General features: G+C 33.1%; 6 protein-coding genes and 1 long non-coding RNA gene across 9 annotated transcripts in view; 3 read left to right on the forward strand and 4 right to left on the reverse strand.

Moving 5' to 3' along the window:
• Window positions 1-17: 17 nt before the first annotated feature.
• On the forward strand, window positions 18-2,127 carry LOC128894026 (DNA repair protein Rad60). The gene is made up of 6 exons (XM_054155420.1): window positions 18-508; window positions 813-882; window positions 1,053-1,158; window positions 1,241-1,432; window positions 1,511-1,655; window positions 1,758-2,127. The coding sequence occupies exons 1-6, from the start codon at window positions 433-435 to the stop codon at window positions 2,048-2,050; spliced, it is 882 nt and encodes a 293-aa protein (XP_054011395.1). The 5' UTR covers window positions 18-432; the 3' UTR covers window positions 2,051-2,127.
• Window positions 2,128-2,246: 119 nt separating this feature from the next.
• LOC128894022 (histone H4 transcription factor) lies at window positions 2,247-5,343 on the reverse strand. Its single transcript, XM_054155413.1, has 5 exons — window positions 4,190-5,343; window positions 3,419-3,755; window positions 3,013-3,328; window positions 2,626-2,926; window positions 2,247-2,547 (listed from the first exon to the last, which is right to left on the reverse strand). Exons 1-5 carry the CDS (start codon window positions 4,676-4,678, stop codon window positions 2,305-2,307), a joined length of 1,686 nt encoding a protein of 561 aa, XP_054011388.1. The 5' UTR covers window positions 4,679-5,343; the 3' UTR covers window positions 2,247-2,304.
• On the forward strand, window positions 4,912-7,359 carry LOC128894023 (tRNA modification GTPase GTPBP3, mitochondrial). The gene is made up of 5 exons (XM_054155414.1): window positions 4,912-5,059; window positions 5,588-5,761; window positions 5,904-6,124; window positions 6,195-6,907; window positions 6,977-7,359. Exons 1-5 carry the CDS (start codon window positions 4,912-4,914, stop codon window positions 7,215-7,217), a joined length of 1,497 nt encoding a protein of 498 aa, XP_054011389.1. The 3' UTR covers window positions 7,218-7,359.
• LOC128894027 (TP53-regulated inhibitor of apoptosis 1-B-like) lies at window positions 7,237-8,603 on the reverse strand. Its single transcript, XM_054155421.1, has 2 exons — window positions 8,061-8,603; window positions 7,237-7,457 (listed from the first exon to the last, which is right to left on the reverse strand). Exons 1-2 carry the CDS (start codon window positions 8,193-8,195, stop codon window positions 7,371-7,373), a joined length of 222 nt encoding a protein of 73 aa, XP_054011396.1. The 5' UTR covers window positions 8,196-8,603; the 3' UTR covers window positions 7,237-7,370.
• On the reverse strand, window positions 7,237-12,406 carry LOC128894025 (7-methylguanosine phosphate-specific 5'-nucleotidase). 2 transcript variants are annotated; one of them, XM_054155418.1, is made up of 8 exons: window positions 12,281-12,406; window positions 11,438-11,536; window positions 11,127-11,196; window positions 10,600-10,952; window positions 10,282-10,512; window positions 10,000-10,187; window positions 9,521-9,908; window positions 7,237-7,457 (listed from the first exon to the last, which is right to left on the reverse strand). In XM_054155418.1, the coding sequence occupies exons 1-6, from the start codon at window positions 12,305-12,307 to the stop codon at window positions 10,086-10,088; spliced, it is 882 nt and encodes a 293-aa protein (XP_054011393.1). In that variant the 5' UTR covers window positions 12,308-12,406; the 3' UTR covers window positions 7,237-7,457; window positions 9,521-9,908; window positions 10,000-10,085. The 2 variants fall into 2 exon arrangements, with proteins under 2 accessions (XP_054011393.1, XP_054011392.1); XM_054155417.1 differs by having other exon boundaries at window positions 9,521-10,187.
• A 161-nt stretch (window positions 12,407-12,567) lies between these two features.
• LOC128894032 (cholesterol 7-desaturase nvd) lies at window positions 12,568-18,905 on the reverse strand. 2 transcript variants are annotated; one of them, XM_054155429.1, is made up of 6 exons: window positions 18,268-18,905; window positions 15,494-15,678; window positions 15,234-15,400; window positions 14,703-14,881; window positions 13,843-14,223; window positions 12,568-13,065 (listed from the first exon to the last, which is right to left on the reverse strand). In XM_054155429.1, the coding sequence occupies exons 1-6, from the start codon at window positions 18,355-18,357 to the stop codon at window positions 12,829-12,831; spliced, it is 1,239 nt and encodes a 412-aa protein (XP_054011404.1). In that variant the 5' UTR covers window positions 18,358-18,905; the 3' UTR covers window positions 12,568-12,828. The 2 variants fall into 2 exon arrangements, with proteins under 2 accessions (XP_054011404.1, XP_054011403.1); XM_054155428.1 differs by lacking the exon at window positions 18,268-18,905 and having other exon boundaries at window positions 15,494-15,951.
• LOC128894038 (uncharacterized) overlaps window positions 17,547-18,956 on the forward strand; it is a 2,451-nt gene continuing 1,041 nt past the window's right edge. The window contains exon 1 of the long non-coding RNA XR_008461447.1: window positions 17,547-17,934. This is a non-coding gene — a long non-coding RNA (uncharacterized LOC128894038). The remainder of the gene's footprint in view (window positions 17,935-18,956) is intronic.

Genomic DNA, 18,956 nt, shown 5'->3' on the forward strand with positions numbered 1-18,956 from the left:
CACTATTCGAAACATGGTTTTCATTCAAACAAGTTTAAATCGTGAATTCTAATTAAAAATTGTCGCAATCTTTCAGAAAATATTGTTTATATATTTCTATTGCATACAAAATATATACAAAGATCGATCACGTATAAATAAAACGATATTGAAATTTGATAAACTGATAAAAAAATATTTGAAGTCGTTAAATAATTTTATGTATATTTCGAACATACATTACTGCATAACGTCTTACATTTTTAAAAAATTTAAATTGAAGCTTGATAACTTGGCATCTTTGTATTTTAAAAATTTTAAGGAACGTTGAAACTAACCTTACTTTTTCTATTGTATTATACGAGATAAAATACTCGCTTTGTTACTTTATTCTTGGTTTTTCTTTAATGAATCGCGCATAGTGATTTGTTTAAATTATAAAAACGTTGAACAATGGAAACTGTACAATTAGAAAGTTCGTCTGAAGATGATAATGACATATACTTAAACCCTGTTGCAAAATTGAAAGGTATGTACATGAACATTGTTACAGACGTTAGTAATAGAATTTCTATTATTTACAATACATTTACATTAAAAATTCGATTATGATTTCAAATTTTGATGTAATATCGTTAGATTTTTCTAACTTATACGTGTTGTTTTTATGAAGAACATGTTACAATCCATTATTTTTAATGTAAACTCTACGTATATGCTAAGAATACAAAATTGTATATTTCAGAAAACATTGTCAAAAGAATTCTTATTGTACCTAATGCTTGCAAAATATTCTCAGACTAATATGATGTTTAAATGTGTTTAAATTGTAGCCCTGAAAAAACAAACATCGCATTTCAACAAAGAAAAGGACCAAGAGAAGAAAGATGAAAAAACAGAAGAGTTGAGCCACATTACATACATATAATAAAGCTCATAACATTGACATTTTAAAATATAGAATTCATTCCATTATAATTAAATTATCTATGTGATTTTTATGCACAAGCAAATACTAATTTTACTTTTTCAATTATGGTATAAATATTTTATATAACCCATTGAATTTGCAGAATTGAAGTTATAGAAGATACTCCAACTGTTGAAACGTGTAGGGTGGTTAGAAGAACAAGGAACAATCGGAAAACCTGTGGTCCTCGAACAAGAAAGCAAAGACAAGTAAAATAATTCGCAATTATTACAAACATGCAATACTATTAAGTTTTCTTGTGATTGTTACTGATATAACAAATTTTTTTAGACAAGAGCTCCATCAGAACACGACTCAGATTTAGAAATTGTTTCTGTGGAAGACAAATTGAATTCGTTGGAAAATGATTTGATAATAGTAGAAAACAATATCCATGTTAACTCTAGCGATGATGAAAACTATGACATAGATATTAAAATCCTTTGGCGATCCAAAAATGTGCATCGTTTGAAAATTCGTTGCGTACGTAAAAAAAATTTTGATAAATGAATTGTTATATTACATGCAATGTATTTCATATTGTATTTCTAATTTTTTCAGAATGAAAACTTTCGAAAAGTTTTCGAGTATTTTGCTAATTTCGAACAAGTTTCTACGGATGAGATCTTAATAACTAAAAACGATAAAACCATTAAAAAAAGCGATACTCCAGCTTCCATAAATCTATCTGTGATCGATATACTTGGTAAATTGATTCAAATTTCTTAATGCTAATTTGGATACAAGTCCAAACTAGTTTTTTTGTAATTAGTTATTACAGAAAATTGAAGCAAACATATTTTTGTAGAAGGAGGTATTGTCACAAAAGGTAGTAATACATTGCAAAATGACATGGAAAACAAAGTTGATGAAGATACTCGTATTATAAAAGTACAGACAAAAAGCAAGAAGTATCTAACGATATCGGTTATGCGAGATGAAAATTTCGAAGCACTTTGGGCAAAATGTGCACAGGAATTAAATATCGAAGAGTCGAAAATGAAACTTTACTTTGATGGAGAATTAATTGCAATGACAGATACACCAGACTCATTAGAAATAGAAGACGAAGCTTGTTTCGATCTTCAAATATCGTCCTAGTTTAGCATTTTAATTTTATTTATTGAACTAATGTTATTTAAATTATAAGTAATTAGTGACAACATATTTCCAAACAATTATTTCTATATGAAAAATTAATTAGTGCATTCCATAATTATAGAATGTCTTTTAGAGTATTTCGGATCAAACAAGGGAAATCTATACATAAAAGTACATATTGAATGATAACTGTGAGTACTTATTAGTAAAAAATGTATATTTAATTTTCGTTTATCATTAAAATTTTATATCAATTAATTAAAATTAATTTGAGTCAAAATTAATGGTGATCCTTCAGAAGGAGGTAATTCCATTGTTTCCTGTGCTTCCACGATTCTACTTCTAATTATATTTCCCTCGGCATCAGTCTCGTCAATCGATATTAAAATGTTCGAAATGACTGGCATCGATTTCCCTTCGTAGCCGTCCTCTTTCGATACGTTTTCTGTTCCTCTATTTTCATCCTCATCCACTGTCTCATCCGAATCTTCAAAGACCTAAAAATAACAAATTTTATTTGATTCTGTATTTTAATTTCTTACAAATATTTATTTGAAATTAACTAAAAGTATTACCTCTACTCGAGGTATACTAGAATTTTTATTTAGTTTAATTTTGTATTTCTTCTCTTCGATTTTTGTCTGCGAATGAATCGAAGAATCGCTATCTTCTTCGACAGCCTCGTATCTGACCATTTGCAATCTATAACAGCCATCTTCGTTATGAGTGTACTGAAATTTTGTGTGTCCACTAGGTAGTTGCAATCGATGCGCCTCGATTAAATGTTTCGTTAATCTGTAGCTTTTTCTGTATTTTATTGGACATTCATGGCAGCAGTACCACCGTACTTGCTTATCGTGAACTCGTTCTACGTGTCTTAAAATATGAAAAATTGATTAGAAGTTTATTTCTAAACTGCTCCCTTCTAAATTTTACAATTATTAGTCGAATTTATGCATTACCTATCAAGACTGTATGCACCTTTACACGTGTATAAACATCCCTCAAAGTGACACGAGAAATTTGGTCCATTTGTGTGAACTGTCATATGCGAATCAAGATCCTGTTGGGACTTTGCAGCGTGCTTACAAAGTTGACAGGGAAAATTTCTACTAGAGACGTGTCGGTATCTAACGTGTTTAGCCAAACTGGCTGGCGATTCACAGCTCATATCGCACAGACTGCATTTGTAATTAAAAACATGCAACCGCATATGGTCCCTCAAAATTCCTTCCGTGGGATAGAATTTATTGCAGTGGGAGCACTTGAATCCCTGAACTGACGAACAAATTTAGTTATTTTTATGGATAAAATTATATTAATAAAATAGAGTAGCAAGAAATTTAATTTTATATCATAATTTTATACCATCAATTGAAATTTGCCGTTTGCAGTGCACATGAAATTTGGTATTAGAAGCGAATGTCGCACCGCAATTGGGACAAGCAACAGTCTTTTCCTTTGTATGACGTCGTACGTGATCTCGTAACTTGTATAAATTAGGGTGAAAGACATTGCAACCTGTCCATTTGCATTCTAAACCTCCCTCAATTTTTTTACCTCGTGGACTCTCTTCTACGTGAGCAGCAACATGGTACAAGAACAACTGATAATTTCTGAAATGTGTTAGACATTCTTCCCATCGACACAGAAGAGGCGGTGGAAGGTCTACGACATTCTTCCATCCAGAGTCCCGATGGCATTTCTACATCAAAAAATTATAAATTAAAATAACTAAAGTAAAATTGTGAAATTTCCATACCATGCTATTATTAAAATAAGAAACAATTTTGTTTTAAAAAGATATTCGAGTAGTTATTTAAAAAATTTGAAACTAACGTGAATACAGATACAATTTTATTACAAGAATTTATACAAAATTCATTCAGACTCCGACTGCAGAAAACCCAGAAATAAATTGCAAAGTAAGCCTTTAAAACAAAAGAAGAAAAACTATGTAGAAGTAGATGGAACAGAGTTTATACAATTTTATTACAATAAAATAATATTATTCAATTAAAAGTACTTTATTTAATTTTGAATTTAAAGAAAAGAAATTAATGATAAATCGTTCAGATTAATTGGGATTCTATAATTTAATATATTAGTTGAGTAATCAAATATTGAATGAATCCTTACAGGCAATTTAATTCTGGCGCGAATATTTGAACCAATGCACTTCAGCTTCGTATGATACGCGTGATAATTGACATGCCTCGAAATCTCGTCAGGATCGTTGTTCGCATAGAAACAACCATCCCACTGGCATACATAAACTTCAACACCTTTCTCATTTGTTTCCGTACTTAAATCAGGCACGTGTTGAGCTACATGTTTCGCAAATCTCTCAACATGATCCGTTTCGAATTCGCAATTGGTCCACGCACAGGAAAGATTAAGAACCTCACGATTCTGCGCCAAACCAACTCTCCTTCTTTTCGCGCCGCATTCGGATACAGAATCGAATTCTGAATCAGTAACATAACTTTCATCGTCATCGTCATCGTCATCAGCTTTTCTTTTCTGCGTTTCGTTCGAATACGCGCAATCCTTTTGGGACTTAATCCAATCGAGACAACGTTGTTCCGAATCTTTGCTAGTTATCAACTTTTCACCGAATTCTGCCATTTTTTTAAATATTTATTACAGAGTGGTGAACATGAACATCGACTTATTTGAAATCTACATTTTTTTGTTAAATATAGAATTTCCAACTACTTCGCAACTTCAACCTTGTATCTCTTTTGTCGATGGTCATTGTTGGTACTCGAGTTTGAGTACCTAACCTGACTGTAACGTAACGCGAAATAAAGTATCTTATTTTATCAAAGATTCCTGATATCTCGCTATCGAACGTTTAAATGTTTCAAAAACTTTTCCAAAGACGAATATGGAAAATATCGACTATTTCCGCGGGAATGAAATGCACGTTTTTTCATTCGCAAATTTCACTGGGAAAACACCTTGATGGACACAAAAATTGTTCCACGATTTATGCGCTTTCCTCTGGTTGTTACACTGTCTATTTCATTCCTTAGATATATTTCTCGTTATCGATGCTTACACGGTTTTCGTGCGAAAGTTCGACACTCTTCTCGACGACCGAGACATGTCACGAAATTCCGCCAATTTTCACTGCGCATGTGTATTACAAATTTAAATGGAACTTTCCGATTCATTATTTGCAATTTATAGGAATAAGAATAAGAATACAAATACGATGTTTCGTTAAGTTAAATAAATAAGATATTTTCGATATAAATTATCCTATCGAAATAACATCTTTGTTTTTGCATAACTTTTACATAAATAAACATTACATTAGATATAGAATATAGAAAAATAATTATTTAAATAAAAACAGTTATTTGATATTTATTTCTTTAACTAGTATCAGAAGTTCAAATTAATCATTTTACTAGCACAACATTCCCCCATTATAATTTAATAATTATAAATTATTGATATTTTAATTTTTATATCATACGTATTAAATAATGCCATCTCTAAAAATATATCTTTTTTTTTTACATAAAGGATATGGCAAATGTGGAGTAGCAGTAATTCGAATATCTGGTCCAGATGCATCAGTAGCTTTACGTAAAATGACTAAAATGTCCAATCTGAAACCCAGGCAAGCTGTTTTAAGAAAAATTCATGATCCAGAAACAACAGAGATTCTAGACAAAGGCCTTTGCCTTTGGTTTCCAGGTATCCTAAATACAAAAAAAGAAAACAACAGTCTATTAACTATTATCCTCAAAAATAATGTTTCCTTTATAAATCAACCATCATTAAGTTGCAATAGTTAAATTAGAAAATAAATAAATTAAGAAATAATGATAAATTCCAGAACCTAATTCATTTACTGGAGAGGACTGTGTAGAATTTCACGTACATGGAGGTCCTGCAGTTGTGGCATCAATCCTCAATGCACTCTCAAAGTTGCATTTTCGGCTAGCACTCGCTGGAGAATTCACCAAAAGAGCTTTTTTCAATGGGAAATTGGATTTAACGGAAGCAGAAGGTATAGGAGATCTAATCGAAGCAGAAACTGAGAAACAACGCAAACAGGTATAGAACATTTGTTTAAGATATTAGTGTGAATATTATAAAATAAAATTTATTGTTAAAAAATCAACAGGCCTCCAATCAAGCTAGTGGTTCCCTTCGTCGACTCTACGACTCTTGGCGAATTACCCTTTTAAATTGTCTTGCTGGTTTGGAAGCTTATATTGATTTCTCTGAGGAGCACAGTTTAGAGTCTAATATTTTAGAAGATTCCAAAACCACATTGAAAAAATTACTTATAGAAATGCAGCAACATCTGTCTGATGGAAGGAAAGGAGAAATTTTGCGTACTGGAGTACGCGTGGTGATTCTTGGAGAACCTAATGTAGGAAAAAGCAGTCTTTTGAATCTTCTTTCTAAACAAGACGCTGCTATTGTCACATCTATGCCAGGAACAACTAGGGATGTTATAGAATTAACAACGAATATATGTGGTTACCCAATGATTCTTGCAGATACAGCAGGAATCAGAAATGATCCAGAAAATGAAATAGAAGTAGAAGGTATTAGAAGAGCAAAAGAATGTACAAAGAGAGCAGACCTCATTATATGTATGATAAATGCAAAGAAAAGTTTTGAAAGTTCTTTTGAAGAATTTTTAGAAAATTATAAGAATTTTCTAGAAATAAAGGCAAAGAAAATTCTTGTAGTAGTAAATAAAGTGGATTTGGTTAAAGAGAAAGAAAAAGAAAAATGGAAGAAGCAAGATATTGTTACGGTCTCATGTAAAACACAGGAAGGCTTAAAACAACTTATACATAAATTAACACAGTGTTTGGAGGAAATGTGAGTGTTTTATGTAGTGCTAAAATTATAGGATTTGTATTAGATACTATTTTAATGTATTAATTACAGATGTGGTGATCCCTCAGAGGAAAATCCTGTGATAAGTCATGCGAGATATAGAAATCATTTATTGCTTGTTACAGAATATCTTAAAGGATATCTAAAAAAGACAGAAATTCAGAATTATGACATAGCCATATCCTTGCAAGATATCAGAGGTGCAGCAAGGGAACTTGGGAAAATAACAGGTTCTATTAGCAATGAGGAGGTTCTCGATATTATATTTAAACAATTTTGCGTTGGAAAATAAAAATCATTGGAAAAAAGTACGGTTAATTGTAATATTAACAGAAAAAGGAAAGTACAGTCATAAATTCCATTATAATAATTTATTCAACTATAAATTATAGCATTTGTTTCTATCATAATAAACAAAAATAAGAAAATTTCAATACGTTTAAAGTTAACCTTCTTTTGTCTTCTCTCTGTCTGTTCCTAAATGTGAAACATCAACTTCGTCTAGGTTTATTTTTTGATCCTTCATCGCTTGCTAAAACATAAATAAAATATATAATTGTATATATCGTTACAGCTATCAATGTTAAACAAGTTTTTCAATCTAAACTTAGTCTTTACATATTTATTTGACTGATCTTACTACTTTGAAGATTTATGATAAAATATTTTTACTTTTTCATAGGTTATAGAATTGAAAATTCATAAACGAGTTCACAGTGAAGTTACATTGGATTTCTAAGATCGTTCAATGTTTAAGTATTCTGTTACTAATAGTATTTCAATCGACTCAATCAATATTACTTTTAATATAAAACATTTACGTTTGATCTTTACATTAATACCAAATTGAGGTTAACGTACTTCTAAACATCTCAAACTGCATAAATTCTAATAAAATTTATATTGTTTATCTACAAAATACAATTATTTTATATTTAACAGATTGAATGAATATAACATTCGCAATTTTTAATAAAAAGAATACAATTTTGTTAGTCACGTGGTCCTTTGTTTATTCGTTATTTAAACATATTTTTCTCGATTATTGAACTAATGGATATCGAACTAAACGACCAAAATCCGAATGGAGAATCCAACCAATAAATAGCACGACTTTTTGGGAAATTTAACTTACCGCAACGCACTCGGTATAAACTTTATACAATGGTGCACACTCACTATCGTCGTAATGTCCACGTAAAAACTTTTCAGAAAACCAAACATTGAAGCAGTGGTCGTACTTTGCTTTCAGGTCTTTGCAAGCTTCCATAATTTATTGCGTTTATATCTATCGAAACCGTTTACTAATTTTCGTCGTATTGTTCACATTTGTGAAATTCGAACATCAGTCAAATCAACATTGCATGACTACTCGTAAAGATTTGATTTGATTTCCTCGTAACTCGTGTAACGAGACACACGGTGTGATATACTTGCTCCATAAATTCCAAGTTTTGTTTAGGTTGCTTCCGTTAATTTCAATATTTCGGTATATAGGTTGGAATGCAGCAAGTATTACAAGCGTTACAAGTCATTCGAGAACTACACAATGACAAAATTCTGTTTCAATATTTTACGACTACTTGAAGCCTTTTATATATATGAGATATGCGTGCGTATAAAAATATATCTATACAGGTTGAGTCCGAAGAAACAGAACACTTAAATATCTCCGTTACATTTCGTTGTACAAAAAAACTTCTTAGGACAAAGTTACACTATTTCAAGGGCCACATGTAACTGTTTCTTCGGACTCACCCTGTATATATTTTGTATTAGAATTCTTTTATATCGCTGTCGATCGACCACGTGTACGAAATATTCTCATAAACATTATTTTTTATCATATTTTCTTAATTATACCTAATATGAAAAATGTTTTAAATTAATGTTATTTATTTTCGAAGAATTATCGGAAAAAAATATATTTCTTCGTATCGAGATCACAAGTGTTATATAAAGGGCGCCAGAAAGCCTTAAAATATTAATAAGTATTTTGTTATTGTTAGAGTTTTCAAAGAAAAAAAATTAAACTCAATTGTTTCGTCTTTTTGTATTATAATTTTTAAAGTAATCAAATTTTAAATTTAAATTATATTTTACTGAAGAACAGTAAAGGAATAAAAAAAAGATTGAATTACCTGAAGGCACTGGTTGTATACTTTGAAATAATTTGAACACATCGAATCGTCGTAATCTCCTTTAAGAAATTTTTCGGAAAACCAATATTTGAAGCACCTGTCGTACTCCTTTTTTAGTTGATTACAAGCTTCTGCGATACTATTCATCTCATTTTCAAATACGTCACTATTTTTATAGAGATAATTTTTACCGATATTTCACACTATTTTTAAACAGAAAAGAATATTTTTTAAATCGTTAGTTGATGTAATTAAAATTATCTCGCGTTAAAATAAGTCGATTTTGTTATCGATTTTAATTACGATATTTCGTATCGGTCAGAATCGATTAATCGAATTGTAATCTTTGTATGAAGTCAGAACGTTATTGATTTAACGAAATTTTTCTGTATTAGACAGAATCGAGCTTTAACACTTAATTAATTTAAGTGACAATAAACTGAGAATAACTTACGTCTTAAACGTTTACTTTGATAATTAAATTCACTGAATTTTCAGTAACGAAACACAAGTTATTTTGTGGTTAGCAAAGAATATGCTGCGCGTTAGTCAATAGTTGATGGTTCTCAACTTACTTTCTCTTAAAATATACTAGGATGTAACGAATACGTGGCATGATATGTAGGGAATTTTATGAAAGTATAAATGTCCATAATTATTTTATTTATAACGCCATTCCATTGAAACCAAAAATTAGAAACTGAGATTTCTGGAAGTAACTTCTAAAAGAATTAATGTAATAAAATTAAATTGAGGCATTATGTCTTTCACTTCTTGAGGAGATTCAACATGATATTTATTCTCACACTTTAACATAAATACCTAGATTCAAGTAATTTTCACTGAAAAATAAATACATCAAGTATATCTAGTATATGTAAATACACTTTTTATGTAAAAAGATAGAATACCAATAAGGATACAAATATTTACAATCTTGCATTGCCATTCTGAATCAAGTTTAGAAGGAAATAGTTTATAGAGAAAATATAAAATTAAAAAATATATTTTATTATTTGTTATAATAACGATTTTAGAATGTCATTTGGAACTTGCATTGTCTGATCATCGATTAAGACAATGTCAAATTGTTTCATGTACGATGACAAACTATTTTCTACCTGGAAAGAAAATGTCAAGTATTCCTAAATGGTTAAAATACAATGGGGTATTGGCAATCCATACAAAATATTTAATTAGATATTTAACACTTACATGGTCATAAAGGAAACCAATTTTTAGCACTGCGCAAGTGTCTACGATACCATCTACCATTGATGCATCCCCTGTGGTATCACCCATTAGAAGAATGTTTTGTCTTCCTTCGAGAACTTTTAAATACTCTTGTTCTATGGCATATTCATTTTTGTTAAAAACATGAATCAGTCTCTCATTTTTGAAGCCTGCTATTTTCCCATCTTCGTATTTGAGAAAATTAGAGATCACCTGATAATTAAAATGGAAATTAATATTACCATTCCTACCCTTAATTTCAGTTTTATCTTATATTATGAAAATCGTCAAAACCATTACCTTTACATTATCATACAGAACTCCTTGATTTCTTAAAATAGCTTCTACAACATCTCCTAAACCAGCACTGAAAACTAGTACTGGTACTCCAGCAGAATGTAATTTTTTAAATAGTTCTTTGGTACCGTCCCTTAAGTCTGTTCCATAAATCTTGGCAACTTCTGGTATTTCGTCGGGATTAAAAGGTATTCCCTTTATTATTTCTTCTGCCGCAATCATCCATTTGTTCATTGCTTCTATTTTTGTTTCGAGTGATAAATGAGGATCAATTTCTATTGGTCTGTATATTTCATAGAGGCGATTCGACTCTTTGGTATAATTCTGTGGAAGTTGTTTACACTTGCTGAAGATTCCTGTTTTTTAAAACAAACTTAGATTTCTTTCTTTATATATATTTATATAAAGTATGTATATACTTATACATATGTATATATATATATATACATATGTATAAATATAAGATATTCTTGTTTTACTTTAAAACTTTTCCGAACTAATTTCTCTAATAATATTTACTTTGTACTTACCAAAACTGCTGAGAACCTTTCTTCCATTAACATGTTGTTTTGTTAATGTCAAATCGAAATCAGTAACAACCTGAAAGTAAGATATTTTAAATCAACTCTAACTTAAAGGTTAGTAAGACATAAATGATTTTGCAAAACTAATTAAAAAGTAAAACATATTTTAACAAATACTTTTTACAATTTTCAGAGTAACAGATTTTTAGAGTTAATATACTTTTGTGTTCACTTCAATAATTTTTAGTCATTTTAATTTAGTCATAATTGCTTTTATCATTGTAATTTAAACAAGGAGCAAATAATAACACACATACCTGCAAAGAGCTACATCCTTCCTTCAGAATAGTGCTGATTACTCTCTGAAGATTTTTTTTGTCTTTAATGTGGACATGATTTAATTTTAGTGTTGGAAACTGCATCAGGAAAGAGGGTATACACATTTTGTTAACATAAAAAGAATCTCAAAAACAACAAAAACGTGTAGATAAAATTGCTTAATAATGAACTCTATCTTCATTTATCGCTTTAACGATTATTCTAAACAATAATCTTTGAAATGTTGTCTATTTAAAAGGAACTGTAACTTGGAAATTAATTTTCTATTAATTTTCGTCTCGATTGAGATAATATACTATTAATTTTAAAAAGTTTAATTTAAAAATTGGTTGCTCAGTTACTCTATAATATTTTGTGTAGGTCATTCATTTTTTATTGTTATTCATAATTAGACACATTCCTAAAATAATTCAATTTTATAAAAGATAACTTAATCTTTTGTTTCTTTATTCAACTAATATGCTGTTGTCAATCATATAGATTCAGAGGCAAAGTTCATTGCTGCTATTATGCTACTTTATGATAACATCATTGTTCGTTTATTGTCCATAATTTTGTGCAAGAACGAGTCGTTACGTAAAACGCATTCTGTAAAAACATGCGAAGTATGCCTTTTTTCTCTTGACATGTTTCTTTTTTAAAAGCACGAGTGATTCTCATTTCACACTGTCAAGAGAAAAAAAAAAGATTCGAAGAACGAATGTTAAAAAGATTAAATCGAATTGAGGTTATGTCGGAGTTATTAACCGCCAAAGTATTTAAAGTAGTGTAAATCAAATACAATTGGTCAACAGAAACCGCGAGAAATTTAAATTACTTACATCTTCGAGATCCAATTCGTGGGTCATGGTTTTCTTGTGCACGACGAGAAGAGGATTGAAAATCCTTCTTACTCACTTAGGGACCAAAACTGAGATATTGAAGAGCCGCCACAGAATTAATTAACCAATCAGCTAGTACGTGTGTCACGTGACTCACGAACCAATCAGTGATGGGAGAGAATATTTCTGTAGATTTCCAATTTTCAAATTTCTTCGTTGCGAAGATCACTTTATTATCGTGTGTGGTTGAGAGAGGGCACGAGAATAAAACGAATATACTATTTTTGTGGTAGAACATTTAATAATACTTATCAGGAATAACATAGTCGATTCTATAGTATTCGAATTTTCGATTAAATATAGCACACCTTACGTTTACATTATGCAAGTAGAACTGTTATTTATATATTTTAGCACATTGTGTAATATTTATATTTTATAATCATTTGTGTTATCATTTCTACGATTATTATTAATATTATAAAATCTTCACAGATGTCTCAAAGAATCTTAAGATCTTCCATTACGACAGAAAAAAAAAAGATGTGCTACCATTGCAATGATCTCATAGCTGAATGATAACTGGGACTATGCTGTGAATAAAACTGCGAGTACCACCTGCGGTAACTAAGAATACATTTATCTTCTTTAACGAGGAGCGGTTGTTTCTCGTATTTTTTTCGGTTCCAAATGGCTACGTCCCTTTCAAACATTAAACATTCTCCCAAGAATATCATAGCGGCGTAGGGAGCGAGCAGCGGTGCAGCATAAATTAAATGAGTCACCTAGAAACAAAAACAACGATACTATTACATTAACGATTGTAATGAATCTTATCAAATTGTTACTATTTTAATACTACACTTCAAATATTCCCGCGCTTCAGATTGTTTCATCATCCACGACGATCCGGCAACGCTGCCTCTAAGGAGTATCTGAACTAGTGTTGAGGTTAGAAACTGTACAGGGGAGGTGATTTGAAACAACTTTTTGCTTAGCGAAAATATTGTCCGAGGCTTCGTTGAGGAGATATTAAGCGGAAACCCCGACCAATCAGAGCGCGAGTACGCCGGTTGAGCGTAGGCTAGGCGGTCGCTCTCGTACGCTACCGCGCCCGCTCAACCATCATACTCGCGCTCTGATTGGTCAAGCTTTTCTCTTAATATCTCCGTAACGAGGCCTCGGACAACATTTTCGCTAAGGAAAAAGTTGTTTCAAATCACCTCCCGAATCACCTCTTTCAAGGTGTTACAACATTTTTGGGACACCCTGCATAATCGTATTTAAAATTTTTTTGCAGAAATTTTCGCGTTCATATCCAAGATTTGGGTTAATAAACTGATCGAATAATTCTTAATTATTTAGTCAACTTTTTGAGGCAATTTTACTTGAAAAGACTAGGTTAAATTACACTAGCGCGGACACACTTTAGGCAACATAACCTGCAAATACGTGTACACGAATATCAAAGATTTTCAACGAGAGTTACACCCTTATTACTCTGTTAAACTACTCTGTGATATCGAGAACGTAGCTTTGAGAATTGAAATAAAATAAGGAACCTTCTGTAAAAGGGGTTCCATCGGCGTCACTGTTTGAAAGATACATATTCGGCCAAAATAGGTGTCCATCATCATTTCGACGTAGCCTGGACCGATTTGTTGAACGTGCACGTCCAAGTTCCAAAGTTTATATTTCTCGAACAGAACTAAAGTGTGCTTTAGAGTCGTGTACGCTCTGTGACTTAAGTCTTTGTCGTCTTGTCTCTTTGGTTCATCGTCGTCGGATGCTTTACTTTCAGTGAGCAAATTATGCGGTCTCCAACCGACATTCGTCCAAGAATGACGAGCGAGACAAGAGAATGCGTGTATGATATTCGAAAATATCATTGGTCCATGCACTGCGCTTAGATGCGCTGTATCAGCGCCGTTTTCTGCAACCTCCTGAAACGAACAATGTATCAATGGGTGCAATGTGCAGAGACAACTGTTTCGCAACTGTCGAGCGATTCTCTTGGACTCTATGATTCGATTCGTCTATTCCAAGAGAATATACCGATCGAAGTAGAGTTTAAATAGAAGTTTCCCAGCTGAATCATCTGATCTCTTACCTGTTTGAACCCGATGTATCGATCATTGTTCTTAGGATTCATCATGGAGGCTGCAATCAAGGAGTCCAAAATCCATTTCTTATTTCAAATATCCATGCCTTACTTAAGAGATATCTAAAAACAAGAAAAAGAAAAGTAGGAAGGCTAAGAGATCTTTGTCGATTGAGAAATTAATGGCAAGTTGGTTTCCTTGATTTTAGTTTCCATGATAAATTTAAGGAATTCCTTTCGCACGTTAATCTTAATTTCTAAGTACTTTAGTTAAAACTCAGGATAAATGAACGAATTGTTTTTCGACTTCGTTAAACTGACCTGTATGTGGCAGTTGATAAGAAATTCGTTTCTACCGTGATAACGCCACGTTCGGTTCGATACGTGACTGACTGTCTGCGGCTGCCAATTCGGCTCCAATCCTTCTGCGTGGTACCAAACGAAAATGATGTTGTTGGCTTCGCAACATTTCCAAGTCTTTGTTCTTGCAATGTGTGGCACTAGAAATATTAAACAAGATGGTCACATACATGTATGCAGGAAAACAAAGCATGACGTAACAACGAAATCCAACTAATGTTATTCTTGAAGTAGAATAAGGTTCATATAATATTAGTACAGAGTGAAATAAAAAGAAATAAAGAAGCTGAGGTTTTTCTACATGCTAATGTTAAAGCATGATACTTCCAGGAAGTATTGTACTTGATATACACCGCTATGATTCCTTTGTAAAGTGTCTTTATCTGTTTGTATAGGCCCACAGAAGAGAGATTTGTGGTAACAGTTCACAAAATCTATTCCTGAGAAGAATATGGATGTAGATAAATCTTGAAGTATGGTAATTTCAAGTACCTTTATCAGAATATGGAATGTAATCACACTGTCCATCAGAGCCACGGAATTGCCAGCCATGGAAGGGACATTCCAAACAATCCCCTTTCACGCGACCACCTTCTGCCATGTTGGCGCCAAGATGGGGACAATAAGCGTCCAAAATCCTCACCGTCCCATTATCTGTTCTTTAAACGAATGTTGCTGTCAATTATTTCCATTCAATTTTAGTCGTTCAGTTTCAGCAGAACGGATAAAATATAAAAATGCGACTTAAGTACCTGAAGACAGCAAAATTCTGCCCAAGCGCCGCCACGTGCTTCACTTGGAGCTTGTCCAACTGAAAGCTTTCCAAGAGGGCGAACCATCCGTTCGGATAAACAGGAGGAAGCTTCCCCAATTTACGTTTCTTCGATTCTAAATGATTCGCCAAAATCCTCTTGTTGTCACCCTCCAGCCTTAAATCCTGGAAAAACGACGGAGAGCTGATAATTACTCTCGAGTCTTCCTTGTCGGAGGAACCGATAACTGATAACAGTGAAGTAAAACGATATTGCATTCGGATATTGGATTCGGTTTGTGTAACAAACAACATTTTTTAATTTGCTTTTCAATTAGGTGTTCGATGTCTAAATTTAGTAATAGATCGTTATCAACGATTTTCGTATAAAAGAATCCAGGCGATCGCTGATGCGATGTAAAAGGATTCCTGTAGGTTTACGTCGTCACGCGCAACAGAAATCTGCCTCCTCATCTATAAACATAATGTCATCGCGTTGGCTCCTACTCGCCTCGTGCGTGTCCTTTGCGTTAAACTATATACAGGGTGGCCTGAGCAATGTATTACGAGCTATTTTTCCTCGAAACTACTGCAGATACTATTAACTACTGCAGATTTAAATTAAATAGGGAAGTTAATTTTGTAAAGTGAAAGAAATTTTTTTAGGATGCAGATAGAGTTTTGTAGTCTCTTCGTGGGTTAGATTACTTTTGTTATATTTATAATTAATTCTAGTTCTACTGGAAAGTACGAGTAGTAAGAATGTAGAGAAGAATGCTTTTGTTTGACTTTCAACTTTTCTTGACTCGAATAAGCGAATCAGGTGTTCACGAGTAACGCATATCCGCTAACAGTTGACGTAGCATCGCAATATATGTATGTAACTTTGACGCAGACTTGGCTCGCATTCGATTGAAATTTAATGCTAATTCTATGGTAACCTAACGCGATCTTGAGGTTTTATCAGCTTTTTCGCACTTTCATTCAAACCGACATAAGAGAACACGGTTTCTCTTCGTGTCGGATCAAAATCGAAACGAAAGGAACACAAAGTGTAGAATAAACAGTACCGTAAATTAATGCTTTTGAAAGAATCTTGATCTTGAGTCTATACTCGTAAATCAATTAATAATTGTTCGCATACAAAGAGTAATGTTAGTAATGTTATATTATTGCAGTATTATACAAGCTACTCGATATTTAATATTTCTCCTCTTTCCCAGTTCACGTTTAACGATATTGATTTTCAACTTAAATTTAGTTATCTCCAAAAGACCGAATGCGTTACAAACATTATATAATTGCCTAGAAAAATTAAACCTAAATAGGAATTTATTTTATACCGCAAATATTATAAGATGAGCTTTCAATGTTTTTTATATTCTTGCATATTGTTTGTATTTGTTCTTGCACATTCAAATTTCCTATAAGTGCATAAAGATCAGCAGTCTAATAATTACATTCGAATTTCGTCGCGTTAAAATTAATATCGTTCATAAATTAGTTAGGTTTCAGAGGATTATAATAATGTAAGTAAATAAAGAAGGGAGTTTAAGGATGATTTCATATGTTAAGAGAAAAAAGTATGCGAGGTTTGGTTTAATCTTTTATTTGAGCTCGATTGGAATTTATTTTATTTAAGATTTTTCTTAAACTATATACAGGGTGGCCTGAGCAAAGTATTACCAGCTATTTGATAATAACATTCGAATTTCGTCGCGTTAAAATTAATATCGTTCATAGACAAGTTAGGATTGCCACGTCACCCGTTAGTGTTTCAAAGGATTATAATAATGTAAGTAAATAATAGAAGGGAGGTAAAGCATGATTTCACACGTTAAGAGAAAAATTACGCGAGGTTTGGTTTAATCTTTTATTGAAGCTCGATTGGAATTTATTTTATTTAGGATTTTTCTAGAATCAATTTCCGATGTACTGCTAGACCTTGATACAGGGTGTCTCAAAAATGTTGGAAGGGGAAGGAGAGTCCTTGAAAGGGGTGTTTCAGGGGGTGATTTGAAACAACTTTTTCTTTAGTAAAAACATTATCCGAGACTTCGTTACGGAGGTATTAAGAGAAATCTCAACCAATCAGAGCTCGAGTATGCCGGTGGAGCGGCCGCGGTAGCGAAGGCTACGCGCTGAGCGGTCGCGCTCGTGCGTCCTTCGCTGCACGTCGAGTCACTTGTTCGCGTACGAGCGCGACCGTTCAGCGCGTAGCCATCGCTACCGCGGTCGCTCCAACGGTATCCGCGCGCTCTGATTGGTCGATGTTTTCTCTTAATATCTCTTTAACGAAGCCTCGGACAACATTTTCGCTAAGGAAAAAGTTGTTTGAAATCATCCCCCGAACCACCTCGTCCAAGGAATTCCAACAATTTCGGGACACTGTATATCGAGTGCTTTTCATCGGACCTAAAAAACTTAATTTCTAAACGTCAGGTATCGAAAATAAATTTGACTGAAGTCCTCGAATTTCGACGAGATTAAAAATATAAATGTAATAAATGTTTTATTGTCTCCGGTAGTCTCTAAACAAAATTTAATCCCGTTAGAAATTTCCAAGAGTCTGCCAGTGAACGCGTTGAAACTCTTAACTTAAGAGGGCAGACGTTATTTCTGTCGAGGAATGTAATTTAGTACAATAGTAATTCGAGTGGTATCTAGTTTAGAAGATATCTAGTTAGAAAATATGTAGTTGCGAGAGTCGGCGTGGACGCGAGTAAAATACTGTATAAGTAGGTAAGCCGGGCAAAGGTATCAAAGAGGACTCACCTTGATCCAGTTGATCTTGTACAAATAGGGAGCAAGGAGAATACCAAAAAACAGAAGAAAAGCACCACCGAGGCTCCACCATCCGGCCATCGCTGTCTTCTTCACCCTCTGCTCCCGAACGAAGAAGAGCAAGTGCACTCGAAAAACTTGTCCCTCCGGAACACCTTCGATGGCCACCTCTCTTACTTCTTGCTCTCACTCTCCTTCTTTCTGTCAGTCGTCCCTTCTTTCCTTTTTCCACCACTCTCTACCTCTTCTATTTTTCTTTCCTTCCTTCCCTCTTCCTCTGCGCGACTCACGTTTCTCCCTTCTACCTTCACTTCCTTCTTCCTTCGCGCTCCCTTTTTCTTCCCTCTTTACTCCCTTCCCTCTCTTACCATCCTCCCTTCACCCTTCTTCCTTCCGTGATATCTTCCTTCTTTAGCCTTCCCTTCCCATGCCCCCCCCCCCCTCTCCGCTGCTGTTTTACTACCGACCGGGGGCCTTTTCCCGAATTTCACTTTCAACTGGGCCCTTTATCTACGAAACGTTCCCTTGATCCAATCTCAACATTTTTACAGAACCTATTCACTCGTTACCTTTTCCTTCGGTCGAGGAAGCCTTCACTCGGTCTCTGTTTAGTTGATTCCTTTTCATGTGCGTTCTCTCTCTCTCTCTCTCTCTCTCTCTCTCTCTCTCTCTCTCTCTCT

Source organism: Hylaeus anthracinus, unplaced genomic scaffold (genome assembly GCF_026225885.1).
Source record: "Hylaeus anthracinus isolate JK02 unplaced genomic scaffold, UHH_iyHylAnth1.0_haploid 3, whole genome shotgun sequence".
In the NCBI taxonomy this organism is placed as follows: Eukaryota; Metazoa; Arthropoda; class Insecta; order Hymenoptera; family Colletidae; genus Hylaeus; species Hylaeus anthracinus.

Coding starts and splice junctions, on each gene's coding strand:
- LOC128894022 (XM_054155413.1), bottom strand. CDS start 4,678: ATGGCAGAATTCGGTGAAAAGTTGATAACTAGCAAAGATTCGGAACAA. Junction 3,756..4,189: donor GCGCCAGAATTAAATTGCCT/GTAAGGATTCAT, acceptor TTTTTGATGTAG/AAATGCCATCGGGACTCTGG. Junction 3,329..3,418: donor ACGGCAAATTTCAATTGATG/GTATAAAATTAT, acceptor TTTGTTCGTCAG/TTCAGGGATTCAAGTGCTCC.
- LOC128894032 (XM_054155428.1), bottom strand. CDS start 15,807: ATGTTGTTTGTTACACAAACCGAATCCAATATCCGAATGCAATATCGT. Junction 14,882..15,233: donor CATTCCATATTCTGATAAAG/GTACTTGAAATT, acceptor TAATATTTCTAG/TGCCACACATTGCAAGAACA. Junction 14,224..14,702: donor TTATCAACTGCCACATACAG/GTCAGTTTAACG, acceptor TGTTCGTTTCAG/GAGGTTGCAGAAAACGGCGC.
- LOC128894027 (XM_054155421.1), bottom strand. CDS start 8,195: ATGGAAGCTTGCAAAGACCTGAAAGCAAAGTACGACCACTGCTTCAAT. Junction 7,458..8,060: donor TTTATACCGAGTGCGTTGCG/GTAAGTTAAATT, acceptor TTTATGTTTTAG/CAAGCGATGAAGGATCAAAA.
- LOC128894025 (XM_054155418.1), bottom strand. CDS start 12,307: ATGACCCACGAATTGGATCTCGAAGAT. Junction 10,953..11,126: donor AAAGGTTCTCAGCAGTTTTG/GTAAGTACAAAG, acceptor TTTAAAAAACAG/GAATCTTCAGCAAGTGTAAA. Junction 10,513..10,599: donor TTCTGTATGATAATGTAAAG/GTAATGGTTTTG, acceptor TTTAATTATCAG/GTGATCTCTAATTTTCTCAA.
- LOC128894026 (XM_054155420.1), top strand. CDS start 433: ATGGAAACTGTACAATTAGAAAGTTCGTCTGAAGATGATAATGACATA. Junction 883..1,052: donor AAAGATGAAAAAACAGAAGA/GTTGAGCCACAT, acceptor TTGAATTTGCAG/AATTGAAGTTATAGAAGATA. Junction 1,656..1,757: donor ATCTGTGATCGATATACTTG/GTAAATTGATTC, acceptor ATATTTTTGTAG/AAGGAGGTATTGTCACAAAA.
- LOC128894023 (XM_054155414.1), top strand. CDS start 4,912: ATGTTTCAAAAACTTTTCCAAAGACGAATATGGAAAATATCGACTATT. Junction 5,060..5,587: donor GATTTATGCGCTTTCCTCTG/GTTGTTACACTG, acceptor TTTTACATAAAG/GATATGGCAAATGTGGAGTA. Junction 5,762..5,903: donor CCTTTGCCTTTGGTTTCCAG/GTATCCTAAATA, acceptor GATAAATTCCAG/AACCTAATTCATTTACTGGA.